This window comes from Halichoerus grypus, chromosome 4 (genome assembly GCF_964656455.1).
Source record: "Halichoerus grypus chromosome 4, mHalGry1.hap1.1, whole genome shotgun sequence".
Lineage (NCBI taxonomy): Eukaryota > Metazoa > Chordata > Mammalia > Carnivora > Phocidae > Halichoerus > Halichoerus grypus.
In genome coordinates, this window is record NC_135715.1 from 137,225,062 (window position 1) to 137,242,826 (window position 17,765).

The 17,765-nt window shown below is 35.5% G+C and overlaps 1 protein-coding gene across 4 annotated transcripts in view; it reads right to left on the bottom strand.

The window, feature by feature from the left end:
* The window catches only part of CHN1 (chimerin 1), a 192,399-nt gene that overhangs the window by 111,701 nt on the left and 62,933 nt on the right, over positions 1-17,765 (bottom strand). For 3 of the 4 annotated variants that reach the window (XM_078071012.1, XM_036075772.2, XM_078071014.1), the window contains exons 4-5: positions 14,875-14,906; positions 12,458-12,571 (exon numbers count right to left, since the gene is read on the bottom strand). In XM_078071012.1, the coding sequence (XP_077927138.1) occupies positions 12,458-12,571; positions 14,875-14,906 (146 nt within the window). Of the gene's footprint in view, positions 1-12,457; positions 12,572-12,712; positions 12,811-14,874; positions 14,907-17,765 lie in introns of those variants that run through there. The other variant, XM_078071013.1, reaches the window with a different exon arrangement.

Sequence of the window (17,765 nt, forward strand, 5' to 3'; positions counted from 1 at the left end):
TTGGATGTTGTTTTTAACAATTTCTAGCCTCTATTTCTTAGCTTCTTGTTCTTTAGCAATTTAAGCCTTGGTTTCCTTACCTGTAAAATGCAGAAAATACAATATATACCATGCGGGCTTATTTCGTAGATAAAACTCAGTTTTCCAACCTGTATGCCCTGAATAGAGGTTGCAGGTTAAAAGATACCAAAAATGTCCAGCCTTTTTAAAGGCTGGGAAGGCATGGTGCAGCTGAAGTCCTTGGGCTGGTCATGCTGGGCCACACTAAGGTAAATATGGCACATTTACCTTAGTGTAATGTACTATATTTACCTTAGTGTACCATAGAACATTGTAATTCTCAATGGGTGCCACAATATGAAAAAGTATTGGAAAATACTGAAAGATAATGCACATAAAGTATTTACCATAGTGTCTGCCTGAGTCAGGAAATATTCAGTAAATGTTAACTCTTATTATATTTATAAAACTGTTAAGTCCATTAATAAGATATTTATGTATGCCAAATCATTCACAGGAAAGGAGCCACATTATCAACACATTCTGGGGCAGTATCTGGGGCAACAGGTCTTAAATTAAGAGAACGTGGTAGGTTTTCTATTGCACCTTAGAGTAGATACGTAAGTCATATTCCAGTTTCCCTTTACAAAGCAGATAATCAGAGCCAGAGTTACCTCTCTCATATCAAAGTTCCTGTCAATAAGCCCTAAAACGTACTTGAAATTCAGCTCCATCCTCAATGAAATGCTCAGTGGAATTTGCCTTATGTTGTGCCTTAAGAATACAAAAACCAAAAATATCCTGAAATCAGCTTTTTTGATTTCTCTACCTTCTGTTTTAAATCTATTGTAATGTATGCATAGTTTTGAGATGGAATTTAAGTTTAAACAGACAGTATACAAGTGAATAAAAGCCATACTGAACATAAAAACATGACAAATGAAGTACCATTCAAGAGTAAGGGGCACATCAAAACCACAGTGTGGTGCCACTTTACACCCATTAGGATGTCACACCTACTGTTTAAATCAAAGACATAATAACAAGTGTTGGCAAGGAGTGGAGAAATTGGAACCCTCATACATCACTGGTGGGACTGTAAAATGGTAAAACTACTTTGGAAAAAAATTTGGCAGTTCTTCAAAATGTTAAACATAGAGCCACAATATGATCCAGCAATTTCACTCCTAGGTATGTACCCAAGAGAAGTGAAAACATATACCTACACAAAAACTTGTACACAGCATTATTCATACTAGCATATTTATAGCAATGTTATTCATAATAGTCCCAAAGTGGAAACAACTCAAATGTTCATCAACTGATGAGTGGAGAAACAAAATATAGTATATATCTGTACATCAGAGTATTATTCAAATATTATAGATTAATAAAAAGAAATAAAACAGTGATGTATGTGACAACCCGGATGAACCTTGAAAACATGCTAAGGGAAAGCAGTCACAAAAAAACACATATATAATACATATTCCATTTTTATGAAATGTCCACGATGTATAAATCTATAGAGACAAAAAAAGCCAATGGTTCCCCAAGGCTGGAAGGGTTGGGAATAAGACAGAAGTGACTGCAAATGGGTATGGAGTTTCTTTTTAGGGTGATTAAATGTTCTAAAATTGATTATGTTGCATAACTTTGTAAGTGCATCAAAACCCACTGAATTGTACAATTTAAATGGGTGAATTCGTATGTTAATTATAATTTAAAAAATGCTTTTTTAAAAAAGAGTAAGATAAAAACATGCAAAAGCCAAGCTTGTGAATAAAATTAGGGGGGAAAGTTACAATTTTGTAATATATAGAAACTAAGTGGTTGCTATAGGTAGAAGTTTCAGAATACTCTTTGGACAAGAGGTATATCTTTTTCGGTCCAACAAAAAATTTAAAAACCCAGAAAACAAGAAGAAAAAAAATCAGTTAATCAATTAGCCCTTAACTTTTTTTCTCTATCTAATACTTTAACAAGAAGTCTTTTAGGCTCATTTATCAAAAAGGGGTGTGAAAGGGACATCTATGTGGCTCAGTTGGTTAGGCGTCTGTCTTCAGCTCAGGTCATGATCCCAGGGTCCTGGGATTGAGTCCTACATCTGGCTCCTTGATCAGCGGGGAGCCTGCTTCTCCCTCTGCCTGCCGCTCCCCCTGCTTGTGCGCTCTCTCTCTCTGACTAATAAGCAAATAAAATCTTTAAAAAAGGGCGGTGGGTGAAAAAGAGAAAAAAAAGTGGGGAGGGTATCTATCTGAACTCAGCAAACAGAAGAAACCTGGTAGATTTTTTCCCTTCTTTCCCCTCCTCTGCTCCCAGCATTTAATTCTAATTTGTTGACTGAAAATGAGAAATATATCAAAGGCTCTTAATACTCAACCTATATATTTAAAGTTTTCTCTCCCTGTAGACAGTTCACTTGAAAAGCCATTAATCAGAATGCTTGGTGAGCATAGAGTCTGGAAAAACAGAAAGTGAGTAAATCAGATGTTTAATGGAATATCTCTCAAAGAGTGTTGCACAGAGAGATTTCATGAGGAGGGTCTCATAATCAAATGAGTTTGGGAAATGCAGTATAGTTTTTAAACAATATTCACAGGCTCTGAGAAGTACTGTAGGAAAGAAATCCAACTGATTATATTTAAGGGCAGGACATTCACGGGGTTCCTCAAATTCACCTCTCTACTAGAGATAGTACTGCCAATGTTGGCCAAGACTCCCCTGTTCCACAGACCCTGAACTCTAGCACACTATCCTCTGTGACTTCCCTTTCTATTGCCCCCAACACTGACCAATTCTTCTCCTAACCAATTATTTACATAAGTTGATACATTGCATTTAGAGTTAAATCTTCAGAGATTTGGGAGTTATTACCTTCCATTTTGACCCTAGGTTGCAACTAGTGTCTTTGATTCTTCCCAAAATGAAAATCACACTATTGAATTTTTTGCGTGGGATTGTAAAAATGATACACATGCACTGTAAAAAAAAAAAAAAATCAGGCAACTCAGAAAGATTCTTTTAGACATCTCTCTGCTTACATAGATACCCAATAGATATATAATTTTATCTAAGTAATATAATACCATACATACTGTCCTATATAATGAATTTAAATTTCAGATTAACACAGACCAATACATATTTCAAAATTTATTGAATAAGAAATAAGATATATTTTTTTAATTTTTTAAAAAAAATTTTATTTAAGTAATCTCTACCCCCAACATGGGGCTTGAACTCATGACCCCAAGAGCAAGAGTTGCATGCTCTTTGAACTGAGCCAGCTAGGTGCCCATATAAGATATATTTTTTAAAATATATATATAATAAATATATCCAAACATATTTACAATATGCTTTCTCAGTCTTTAAATTCTCATTTGTTGGGGTGCCTGGGTGGCTCAGTCGATTAAGCGTCTGCCTTCGGCTCAGGTCATGATCCTGGGGTCCTGGAACCGAGCCCTGCGTCGGGCTCCTGCGCAGCGGAGAGCCTGCTTCTCCCTCTGCCTGCTGCTCTGCCTACTTGTTCTATCTCTCTGTCAAATAAATAAAATCCTTAAAAAATAATAAAAATAAAAATAAAACAAAAATAAATTCTCATTTGTTCTCCATTATCTAAAATTTTCCTAAATAATTTTAGGAATTTCCTAAATAATAAAATAAAAAAAGTTTTATTTATTTATTTGCCAGAGAGAGAGAGAGGGAGAGTACAAGCAGGGGGAGTGGCAGGCAGAGGGAGAAGCAGGCTCCCTGCTGAGCAAGAAGTCCGACACGGGACTCAATCCCAGGACCCTGAGATCATGACCTGAGCCGAAGGCAGACGCTTAACCATCTGAGCCACCCAGGTGCCCTTCATAAATAATTCTTATCTTAGTGGTCAGCACTAAACTAACAGGAAAGTTCTAAGCACTGTGGGTGTAAAGCATTCTCTGGAATATCCACATACAGAATTTAGGGATTATCAAGACTCTTGCACATACGTCATCTTGCTCTTCTCCCAAATTTAGAGAAGCTAAAATGAGTCAGACTCAAAAGAAATGTCTTTGGAATTGCCAAATCTGTAGTTAACATTTCTCCTCATCATGAGCCCTTCAAAATCTATTAAGATATCTAGAAACCCTTTTAAAGGTTATTTTTCAGTAGCCGAAGGAAAACCACTTACTAAATTAATTACCTAAATAATTCTGGTAAAACATAGGTTCCACTACCCTTTCCACTCATTATTCTTATTGCTTTCACAATGATCTTTCCAAATTATAAATGTAATCATCCCCCTCTTCTACTGAAAGTTTTCAGTGACTCCCATTTCCTACAGATAAAGTCCAAATTCTTTTTTTTTAAGATTTTATTTATTTATTTGACATAGACACAGCAAAGAGGGAACACAAGCAGGGGGAGTGGGAGAGGGAGAAGCAGGCTTCCTGCCGAGCAGGGAGCCCGACGTGGGGCTTGATCCCAGCACCCTGGGATCACAACCTGAGCCAAAGGCAGCTGCTTAACAACTGAGCCACCCAGGTGCCCCTACAGTCCAAATTCTTAAGGATGAAATACCAGGCTTTTCTGGTACACTTACTGCTAAAACTTCCTGCGCCCCCAAGCCCTAGCAGCCTGCCATACACCAAATATTTCACTCTGTTCTATATATTTCTTCCTTGGCTGTTTATTCCGCAAATGCTTATTTTTCATCACATCTTATTCTTCTACCTGGCAAACCTCTAGTCTACCTTTAAGAGCCAAGTTAAATGTCTTCTTTCTTGACCCTTGTAGACAGTACTGCAGAATACAAAAGCTCAATAAATGCTACTATTTTTGATGAGGCAGTTATCTGAGAGATTATTTTAATTACCCAATTTAACAGTGAAGACCAAGCTCCTGACTTAGACAAAAGGCCTTGACACATTTATGACACACCAGGGATAAATATTTTAAGGTATATATTAGTCAAAGTACAATGGATTTCGCTGTGCTAAAATTATTAACATAATTAGGTTTTCCAATCATCTTTAAAATACTGAATTATTGGGCGCCTGGGTGGCTCAGTTGGTTAAGCGACTGCCTTCGGCTCAGGTCATGATCCTGGAGTCCCAGAATCGAGTCCTGCATCGGGCTCCCTGCTCAGCAGGGGGTCTGCTTCTCCCTCTGACCCTCCCCCGTCTCATGCTCTCTCTCTCTTTCATTCTCTCTCTCAAATAAATAAATAAAATCTTTAAAAAAAAAAAAAATACTGAATTATTTTAAAGTCAGATTGGAAAATATTTTAAATCAAGTTTTGAAAAAAATTATAGGTAAAAACATCAAAACAGAATTTACAAAACTATGGCCTCATATACAACTTTCTTAGAAACTAATACTAGACTTTCTCATTATTTACCAAAGCTAAAATTGGATATACTACTTTAATCGGAGGTTGAATAGGACTAAAAGATTTGAAGAATTATACCATAGATGGATCCTCACTGTCAAACAAGGAAACTACTTTAATGAATACCCACTGTTATACTATGTGCCTGGTATCCATTTTCTCTCCTCACTCAACCTTCTTCCTTCTTTAAAACAGGAAAAGAAAACCAGATTTTGTTTGTTCATCAGACTCCCTCTCAAGCCTTATCTTCCAGAAGAAACTGACCCCATCTCTCAGCCCTAGAACCACGTGCTGGTTAGACAAGCAATCAGTACATGCATTTCCCTGCAGATTGTTACTGGCTCAGGGGTGGGAAAGGGAGAGCTGCGGAGGCCTGGTCAACTTGAAGGGAAGGAGGAACGAGAGAGGAGAGCATATGACTCTGATTGCCCTTGGCAACCACTTTTTGAATGTAAGAAAAGCCAGCCTTAGACGGGAGCTGATGCTGTGAGTGGCCATGAATAGAAACAAAATAACAAGTCCTTGATAACATCACTAGGGTACTGATCATCCATGTTATTGCATTTCCAAATTTCTCATTATGTGAGGTATTTCCTTAAGTAATTTATTGTCTGCGCCAACAGAGTTTGCCTATTTTGAATATCAGACAATACCTGCAGCTGAACAAATCTCAACTGATAGAGAATTTGATTCTTAAAAAAAGGATGCTAATTACAGACTTTTAAGAGGTCTCTTTTGCAAACTAATGGGAATATAATCCCCACTTTACATGTAGGAAACTAAAGCTCAAAGAGGTTAAATATATATAATAAGGTCAGGCAACTAGAACTGTTTGTCAGGCTCTAAGCTACTACAGCTATTTCCAAAGTTCCACAGTGAGAGTAGATAATTGCAATTATATTTTGTGACAGATGTTTTAAAATCTCAATTCCTGATTCTCTCTGACCTTCTTCTCTTTCAACCTCTTTGCTAACTGAAAGGTTTCCTGTTTAGGTGATTAAATGTTTCTTCTTCCAGGGACACTTGGGTGGTGCAGTCGGTTAAGCATCCAATTCTTGGTTTCAGCCTGGGTCCTGATCTCAGGGTTCTGAGATCAAGCTCCGCATCGGGCTCCGTACTCAGCAAGGAGTCTACTTGGGATTCTCCCTCTGCTCCTCCCCCTGCTTGCTAATGCACTCTCTCTCTCTAAAATAAATAAATCTTAAATAAATAAATACATCTTTTAAAAAAATGTTTCTTCTTCCAGCTTTCTTTTCTAGTTTTAGTAAAATACATACTTATAATTACATTTTTCTTGTCAGTAAATATGAACAAATTTAGCAGATCAGGCCACTGAGAAAAAGGGATATGTTTATATCAAAGGGAACCAATGTTTTTAAAGATCACAATAAATCAAAGTAATGCATAACTTTAGTCCTGACGCCACATTAAGTGTGCAAAATCAATATAAAGAGGTGTTTTAATATTTCCAAGAAAACTCTTGGACGGAATCCAAGCAAGTATGCCCCACATTAAACGAATGGCTTAGGAAAATAATAGTGAAACCCTAGAGCTGAGCAATGATTCCACCTACTAGCACACTTAAGGCAGAAAAAGTAAACAGCTATTGAAGATTACAATGTTATTTATACATTTGTTCAAATAGGAAAGCCCTTTTTGCATTCATCTCAATTCCATAAAAATATGAAATTTTCAGAGAAATATAGTGAAAAAACTAGTTTTGAGTGTGTTGTGATCAGACCTACATACAGAAATTGTTTAGACTCTTATCAGGTATAGCAGTGGCAATAAGAAAATAGATAGCAAATATTTAAAAGATCATTTCATATGATCACTTATATTAACTCTTCACTGGTCTTTTCACCTTATTTCACTATTTCGAAGAATTCATGGTGCAGTGTTTATGTAACTCTATCAGTTATTTACAGTGAACAAATGTTTTAATAGGTCATTGTTCAAGAAAACACAGGAAAAGATGGAGAATTTCATCAGAGAATTAGAATCTAAAAAAAAAAGGAAAGAAAGAAAGAAAATTCTGTACCTAAGTAACACAAAATATGAAACTAGGAACTCAGTGGATGGGTTTAACAGCAGATCAAAAATAGTAGAACATAGGATGAGTGAACTGAAAGATAGGTCAATAAAAAATGTCCAAACTAAAGTTCAGAGATGAAAGTCGGAAAGTTAGCCCAGAGGGAAAAAATTTTAGAAAAGTCAGAAAATAATTTATCCTGAATAAACCTGCAGTTAGAGAAATACTAATGGAGTTTTTCAAGTTAAAGGAAGATAATTCCAAGAAAATGCAAAATTACAGGGAAGAATGAAGAACAATGAGGGGGTAAATATATGAGTAAATACAGAAAAATACTGACTTTTCTGTTTAAACAGTAACAATAAGGTATTATGGAGTTTACAATATATGGAAATAAAATATCTGAAAATAACAAAAGAAAAGGTAGGAGGAAGAGAAATGAAATTTAGAGTGTTCTAAGATTCTAGCATTATTGGGAAAAATGATAGAAACAATCATTTATATTAAATATAAATAAGTCAAGGCCACATGTTTTAACCTCTAGTTTAACCATTAAAAGAACAGTAAAAGAATGTATAACTCAAGTTAGGTGTAAGGAAAAAATGGAATAAAAATTGACTTGTAAAATAAGTCAACAAAGAAAAAGAAACATAAAACAGGAGAGTTATATAGACAGTAAGATAGTATTTAAACCAAAATATATCAGTAATTACATTAAATGTAAATGGATTATATACTTTAGCTAAAATTAAAAACTTAGAAACACCATAAATAGAAATAAAGGACAAGTCACAAACTTGAAGGAGACAATTCAATTCATATATAACCAAATGATTAGTATCCAGAATAAATGACTTTCATGAATCAACAAGAAAATGCCAGGGTAAGGGATCTGAATGCAAATTTCACAGATGAAAAAATGTGAATAGTAAATAAACATGAAAAGATGCTCAACCTCATTTGGAATCAGACAGATTCAAATTAATCAGCAGACACCATCAGACTGACATAATGTCTGACAATATTAAATGAAAACAAAAAGGAAAACAACACGAATTCTTACACAGTATTGTGGAATAAACAGTGCAACTACTTTTGGAAAAAATTATTCATTATCTAAGAAAGCAAAAGCAGCAACTTTACATCTAAGTAAATATTCTAGAGAAAATTGTAATGTATACCAGGAGATATTTACAAGATTATTATACATGGCAAGACTGTTTTTTTGTTTGTTTTTTTATTTTTTTAAAGATTTTATTTATTTATTTGACAGAGAGAGACACAGCGAGAGAGGGAATACAAGCAAGGGGAGTGGGAGAGGGAGAAGCAGGCTTCCCGCCGACCAGGGAGCCCGATGCAGGGCTCGATCCCAGGACCTGGAATCATGACCTGAGCCGAAGGCAGACGCTTAACGACTGAGCCACCCAGGCACCCTGGCAAGACTGTTTTTAACAGCACCAAACTAGAAACCACCCACATGTCCATCAATAATAGGATGGATAAATAAATTATGCTATATTTATTTAGTGGATATATAGCAGTGAAAATACATGAATTATAGCCATGTTCTACAATAAGGAAAAATCTCAGGAATATAATGTGGAGTGAAAAAAACTGAAGAATACATTCTACATGTCCTATTTATTTGAAGTTCAAAAATGAACAAATCAAAACAATGTATTATGTAGGGATACAAACATATGTTATAAGCCTATAAAGAAAAATAAGAGAAAGATAATCAGGATAGGTTAGCCAGTGTGAGGGACAGGAGGAAGAAGGAAGGATTAGGGGAGGCATATATAGTACAAATGAGACTCCAAAGGCAATAGCTGTTTCTTAAAATACAGGTTGGGCGCATAAGAGTTATGGTTATTTGTAATTGTTATTTAATAATTTTTATATTTCTTGTAAGTATTCCTTTGTGTATTCTTAACATTTAATAAAAAGGACAATATAAAACATGCACTAGTCCTATCCCTTTTCATTTGTCACTCTGTATAACACTGAACCTAATTTTTTTCTTCTAGTGAGAAAAATTATATAATGACCTAAAATATTTTTAAAGAATTAGTCCTAAACTATGAAAACCATAAAAAACGTTTTCAAAACCAAACTCCTTAGATTATCTTAGTTTTTTTATAACTCATAGTTACAATGTATACTTAAACTACAACTAATCCAAATGTTGTCAAAATCAATACACAGAAAATCCCAAAGTCACTGAACTACTTCATGCTACATGAAGTATAATCTAGTGCTTGGGCTAGCATTTTATCTTCAACTACACATTCTAACCATGTGGATGCCTGTCTGTATGCTTCTATTGAAAAAAAAATTTTCATTGAGCAATAATCATTTTTCTTGAACCAAGGGGTCAATATGAGCAAAGGCAGAAAAGCCAGAAAAACCTGGCCTGAAATTCAGGCTCAGATCAGGTATGGGAGAAGATGGTGCTCAAGAGAAAAGTAAGATGTTAACTACAGAAGACCTCCCATGTTCAAAAGCAACTTATATTATTAAAAAACCTTAAACAATCTTAACACCAAAAAAATATTTGATATGGGATATAGTGTCTGATATGATGTGAGGTGAAGGCCTCTAGATGCAGTAGTGCCAGGGCCTACAAACATTTTAAAATAAAACTAAGAGAAAAAAGAAGAGTGAGGTCTTAGTTTCGGTCTTGTGGGCTGACTAAATAATAGTGTCATCAGCTAATAAAGGGAATATAGATGTTACAGCATATTTGGGAGGAAAACTGATGAGTTCAATTTTGGACATCATGAGGTTGAGCTGCCAAAGGAGCAACTTGACTTCAAGGACTTGTTGTTCCTAACATTAGGGCCTATGGTTAACACAGTAAATGCATAATGAACATTGACGGCTATGAATTATGAATCTGGCTCCCCCAAACAGATCATACATTATGTTGAAAACAAAACAAACTGATGTGAACTGGGAGAATCATCAGTTGAAATGGGGAGTATCAGATGTATCGATATGACTTCTTTTCATATTCTCCTTAACACTTCCCTGCTACACATCTAGTTCAAAACAAGGAAGATCATATTTCAGCATATAAATTACTCACAATGTGTATTTACAAATTCCCTACTCCCACTATAGCCCCTTTTACTCATTACTATTTTTTTTCAGCGTACAGTTTCAGGGTCATTTTCAATAACAAAAGGAAGGCTGTATGTTTCCTCCAGACATATGAATTAAAAACATTCCCATCAATTTCATGCTCATCTATGCTCCAAATTCTATTCTCAGATTTCCTGGACTGAAGTAGATGGGAAGTAATTATCAAATTACAGTGTAGGAATACAGTCACTGCATTCCTACAGTTCCTGCAGGTAGGAAAGACGAAGAGCTTGGGAGCTTTGTGTGCTACTTTCTCCACACTAAACCCTTACCCCTAGGGTGTGCACTGATGTCATTCAGTGAAAAGTGAGTGACAGCCACGCTAGAAGATGAGTGGCATCATGGTACAATGGAAAGTACCTGAACCTTGCAGTGAGGCGACACTGAGCTCAAACTCAGTTCTGTAACTTACTATGTGATCTCGGAGGGACTTAGGGCAGATGGCAAAAGGGGAAAGGAAGAGAGTGTTGTGCAGATATCTGGCTCTCCCTCACCCCACTTCCTTCTTCACTATTCTGGTCCATAAGTCTTTACATGTACACTCATTTACCCCAGACACACAGACAACCAGACTATTTGGAAATGGGGTATTGCAGAATCCTAGAATTACAAAATGTTTGGCATAGAAAGAGGAAAAAACTGACTTAAGGGAATTCTGTGATTTACGCCGAATCTGTCTTTAGTTCATTTGGTGGTAAAATGAGTAAGTATTTGAATTTCCAGCCCAGATTTTTTCCCCCTGTATACCATAATTTAAACCTGAGAAACAACATAATTAAATAAGTGAAGAGGGATTTATACTTTATAATTTGCCATAAAAAGCAAATTTCCATGCCTGTAACAAGCTTTATTCTCCAAGTATACAATTGATTCAGAATTCAGTAGACAACAGTACTGGATTATATCATCCTTTTCATAAAAAAGATTAAGTTTTGTGGATGGGATTAAGAGCAATCCCTGCTCAAACAGGCATAAGCGATTGGAGGAGTTCCACATGGTCATACTAGAGCAACAACATCATCTTTCTGTTCTCTCCTTGTGGCTACCAAAAGAAATTGCCATGTCTGTGACCTCCTTCTTAGGAAGTTTCTACTTCTAAGTCTTTTCCAAAGATGAATGAATGCACAAAGACAATGGATAATTATTCCAAGCCTTTGGAGAGGCAGCAATGGAGAGTGACTAAGAACACAGACTCTGAAGCCAGATTATCTGCATTCAAATATCAGCTACACAAATTATTAAATGTATGACCCTGGCCGAGTTTTACTCAACCCCCAGGTCCTCGGTTTCCTTCTCTGTAAAGTGGAGATCGTAACAGGACATACACCCTAGAATTGCTGAGAAGATTAAATAGGTTTGAGGCTTGGCATGAAGTAAGCCCACTGGATAAGCATGCTATTGTATTACTGTTCTGTTGTTATTGCAGGGCTAATGGAAATATTTGTTTCTGGGCACTGTACTGTAAGATAAGAACAGCCAAATACTAGGCAAAGTTCAGCTGACAGGAAAGAGCCAAGAGCTCCCAAGAAAAGCTGCTTCAATCAAAAGCCAACCTAAGAGAAATGATATTGGCTTTAATTTTATGAGTTACAAAGATCTTTTCTCTTAGTTTCTTTCCTTATTCAAGAAATATATGGGAGCTGACACAGCAGGACAGATGGGAGAAAACGGGTAAGATGAAATAGAAGAAAGCAGCTACAATAAAAATGCTTTAAAAGTTTTTCAATTCTTAATTACGGAGTGCTACCATTCATGAGGAATTTTTTAAGGGTCTCAAAGCTATTAAAATGGTAATTAGGTCCCAAGAAAACAAGAACCAATTCAATTACATGCTGGATGCTTTTAAAATTTAAAGCCCTCTATTAAGAGGGTTTTAAATGAAGCACAGTTATAATTACAGGTCCATGACCAACCTTAAAGCCAAAGTGTAGGTTCCCGGCTGACGCTGGCTCTCACGAATAAGGTAACTCCCCTCAGCCACACTCAAGAGCTGGTCTGCTTCTTCTCGGGAGATCATGCCGTGAAACCTAAGAAAAAAGTCAATTCAGAAACTGAATGCTTTCCACCTTTTGTCAGTAAAGCAAGATAAAACAAAACCCTCCACCCTGTCCTGTTGTTTTCTAGACAAAGTACTGCCATATAATCGAAGGGGAGCAGTTGGGCTTAACTCTGCTTGTGTTTTTCTGGGCCTGGCCCCTGGCCAGCTTCTCTGTGGTAACAAGAACCACACCAAAGTAGCTCTCCAATCCATTTAACAATTGTGAAATCAAAATCCACATCCATCTAAGGGAAGATCAACCACCTCTCTCAAGAGGACAATTCCCTTCTTATGTAGCTGTCTGACCATATGGACATACTAAAAAATACACAGCAATGTGTCCCATTTCCTTCCTTCATGCTAGTGGCACTGCTCCAGAATTCTGGCTCACAGTCGAAGTTGGCAATTTTCCAGGACCCTGGGTTGCCCTTAATTGGCATGATTGCCCAATAATGTGCATAATCTGCATCACTGGATACTCAAGCCAAAAGCAAACAACAGTAATACTTGCTTTCACTCCCTGATAAAACCCTATTTTTGATTAACAGGGGAAAAGGCATGAAGAAGAAAAAATATAAATAACACATTCTTTACACCAAGACAGCAGATTCATCTATAGCATTCTGACATGAAACACTGAAAAAGAAAAAAAATGTCAGTGGTGACAGATGATTACTATTAAAAAGAAAAAAACCATCTTATATTTATATGGTGATTTATAATTACAATTTACAAAGAACTTACACATACATTATGTCCTTTCAGTAATTCAAGGATAACTGAATTGAGGGATTGCTCAAGTGAAACTTTGTGGTTTTTACTGGTATGAAAAAACAGCAGTCATTTGATTTTGGAATGATGTATTTAAAAGGCCCTGAAGTGCCACCTTAATAATTTAGGGACTTTACTAGAGGGCAAGTGGCAAGCTTTTGGAGTTTTTCTCATGAGGATGGTTCAGTCTTTCTCAATTTAAGTCTCAAAACAGTTCATGGTATGTATGTTCAAATCATGACAATCAGAGCAGCTAGGTTCAAAAGTGGACTCTGGGAATTTCTTATCTCCATATATTTCTCAATCATTCGGAACCAGATCCCTCAGACTCTGCCAGAGGCAAGAAGACAGTAACCTATCGCTGGTGGTAACACATACCATTAGATTAGCATATTGGCATATTGTTTTAAGTTTACATGAAATCAGTTAATAAAGTTAGTAAAATTTAATATTTATTTGTTTTTAAAAACTCAATTAATTTAAAAGAAAATCACATTCAAGGACGCAAACTTTGGAACAGAACTTGACAAGGATATTTAAAGAACTATAAAACTGTTCATACCACTTAAACCAAAATTTCCACCCCAGAAAAAGCTTTATGCACTACGATGTTTCTGATGGTATTATTTTTAATAATATAGTTTAGAAGCAAACTAAATGCCAAAAAGCAGCTAAGTGATTAAATTATGGTACAACCATAAAAAACATCAGTGGCTCCCCGCCAACTCATAAGTGCCTATGTTCTATTCACAAAAGTCTTGGAAACTTAAACAGAATTTTTAAAAATTTAAAAAACTTGCTATATACATCATTGTGTATCTGATACGATCTTAAGTCTTGAAAAACAAAGGATTTTATTTGAGGAATGATGGGATTATAGGTGATTTTTTTTCTTCTTTCCCAAGGGCTATATTTCATTTTTTTAATAATCAGAAAAATTAAGCATTTAAAAAGTTATTACAACATTTTTCACAGAATAGAAAAATATTATTAATATTAAGTGGAAAAATCAGGCTATAAAATTATATGTATAAAATCTCAATTTTGTAAAACCATTAGGAAAATAGATCCTCAGAAGGTAATACTTCAGACTATTAACACTAGCTATTTCTGCATAGCATAAATTTACTTACAGAAAATCTGGAAAATAAAGAAAAGTGTAAAAATACACTGAACCACCCTCACCCTGCTGTATGTACCTATGTGAATTTACATTGATATGCTTAGTATATACATATACACACAAATACATACATTTTCCTCATACACATCTAGGATTATTTATTTATATTGCATCTTTCTTTTAACATCATTCCATACATACATTTTTCCATGCTATTTTCTTCTCTATACTTTATTTTCCGTTTTCACCAATTAGAATAATTATATTTGTAATAAATTTAACTCATTCAAACTTGAATACCTCCTTTATCTTGCTTTTATTTTGAGCAGAAGCATCCATTTACCTGTCTCTCTTACATATTCCAATCTATAAAATGTTTTCTCATAATCCATACTTACTCTCTTCCATAATACTTTGGTCTGTTTTCTACCTGTTTGGGAAGAAAAAAAAAGATATTTGTGAAAATGCAAATGTTCAGAACCTAACTCAACATTTTGTATATGTGGCAAATTAAAGCATATACTAAGAAAAAGAATTAGGATAAGATTCAAAACATCAGAGTCTGGAGTCCCATGTCTATCAGCAGGTTCATTGTGCCATTTTGACTTGTCACTTCATCTGTCAGATCTATTTCTTATCTAAAAAGGGCTGTGTATGTAAAAATAGTTGGATTAAATTTAATCTTTCATTTCGAGGATTTTATGAATCTGAAAAAATATTTACATCACTTTATCCAAAAAGTAAAATAAAACATCAAAAACTTAATGCCACAATTGTGTCAGAACAGATTGTGGCTTCCTCCCCCTTCCTGTTACTCCATATTTTCCATTCTGTTCACACCTCAATATAATCTTGTCCTTTTTTCCTCCTATCAGCTCTTTCCTCACCAGAGTTTATCCCTGTCCTCCCCACAGCGTTCCACAACAGGTGTACTGGCTGTGGCTAAGGAAAGACCCTGCAGAAAAGATTCTAAGGAATTTGTACTGGGGTAGACTGAACGAGAGTATTTGGCCCATTCATTCAAGAAACATTTACTGAATGTCAAATGTGTGATAGGCACTGTCCTACCTAGAAGGGGACATATCGCTGCAATAAGACAAAAACTGTCATTACTCTTTTGAAACTCAGAGACAGACAAGAAATTTCAAGAGAAAAAAAGGGAAAATAGAAAGTAGTAATAAGTGCTAATAATAAAAATAAGAATGGGTAATGTAAAGGGGAGGGCTAATGAGGTATTTAAGTTGGGTGGTCAGGAAAGGCCTCCCTGAGAAGGTGACATTTCAACTGGGTTCTGAATGACCTGAATAGACATTTTTCCAAGAAGACACACAGATGGCAGACACATAAAGAGATGCTTGACATCACTAATTATCAGGGAAATGCAAATCAGAACCACAATAAGATTTATCACCTTACACCCACCAGAATGGCTAGACTAAGAAACACAAGAAACAACAAGTTTTGGTGAGGATGTGGAGAAAAAGGAATCCTTGTGCACTGTTGGTGGGAATGCAAACTGGTGCAGCCACTGTGGAAAACAGTATGGAGTGTCCTCAAAAAATTAAAAATAGAGGGGCACCTGGTTGGCCCAGTGAGTAGAGCATGTGACTCTTGATCTTGAGGTCATGAGTTCAAGCCCCATGTTGAGCATAGAGCTTACTTTTTAAAAAAATTAAAAATAGAAATACCATAAAATCCAGTAATTCACTACCAGGTATTTACCCAAAGAAAATGAAAAACACCAATTTGAAAAGATATATGTACCCCTATGTTTATTGCAGTGTTATTTACAATAGTCATGTTATGGAAGTAGTCCAAGTGTCCACTGATGGATGAATGGATAAAGAAGATGAGGTATACACAAACACACACACACACACACACACACACACACACACACACACACACTGGACTACTACTCAGCCATAAAAAAGAATGAGATCTTGACATTTGCAATAACATGGAGATATTATGCAAAGTGAAATAAGTTGGATAGAGAAAGACAAATACCATATGATTTCACTTATAAGTGGAATCTAAAAAACAAAACGAACAGATTATTAAAATACAGAGAACAAATTCCTGGTTGCCAGAGGGGAGCACGAGGGAGGGGATTGGTGAAATAGATAAAGGGGATTAAGAGATACAAAATCCAGTTATAAAATAAGTCATGGAGAAAAAAGTACAGCATAGAGAATATAGTCAGTAATACCATAATAACACTGCACGGTGACAGACGGTGATTACACTTACTGTGGTGAGCACTGAGTAACCTATAGACTTGTTGAATCAATATGTTGTATACCTGAACTAATATAACAACGTATATCAATTATACTTCAATAATTTAAAAATTAAAAAATAAAATTACAGATTAAAAAATATTTTAAATTATTAAAATTTAAAATGAAAATAAATATATTTATACCAATATACACCAATAGGGGAATAAGTAAGCTGATTTATAGTAAATGCAGTTTGGAGGAATGATGTAGATCTATAGGGACTAAGGTGAAGAAGTCACCAAAACAAACCACTGAATACAAACCTAAGTTATGGAATAATTATACAGTATGACACCAATTAGGAAAAGCCCATGTACACTAATACTTTAATATATATTTATAGACTAGAGAGATATCTGGAAAAATATATACCAAATTCAAATGGTTTCCTTCCAGGAAGGTTGGGGAGAACTGAACTGATGGGCCCATTGGGAAAGCAAAAGAGAGACTTCAGTATTAACTGTAATATAATTTTTTAAATAAAGAATGCATTTATGCATTGCTGATACAGCTGATATCACCTTTAAAAAATAGAAATCGAGATTAACTTTTGTGTAATTTAATATTAAGAGTCTGAGGCACATTAGGATATAGTCCCCCCGATGGGGTCCCTCAAATCGTAAGATCTTTGCAGGTGGCTGAAAGGAAAAGCACTTTATCAGGCCTATGGGAATGAGGTAAAAAGAAAGGAAAGTCCTTGAATACACCCTACTCAATGATGAAAATTCTGGACCAGTACAAAGAACTGGTGTGGCTGATGTACTGGTGGCCTTAAATGGTGCCGCAGTCCAACCGCAGTCCAACGGTGTTACAACCCAAGACAATACTGATTAGTTGACAGTCCCTCATTAAGTGCACAATATGCTTCCATCGATTGCCTAAGTAGTCATCTTCATAACACAACTGATTAGGTCTTACATTGATGAATAACTATTTTGCTTTACCCAAAAGAACTTTGAATTAAAGGAAATTAGGTAAACATTGGATGCTTAATACAGTACTGT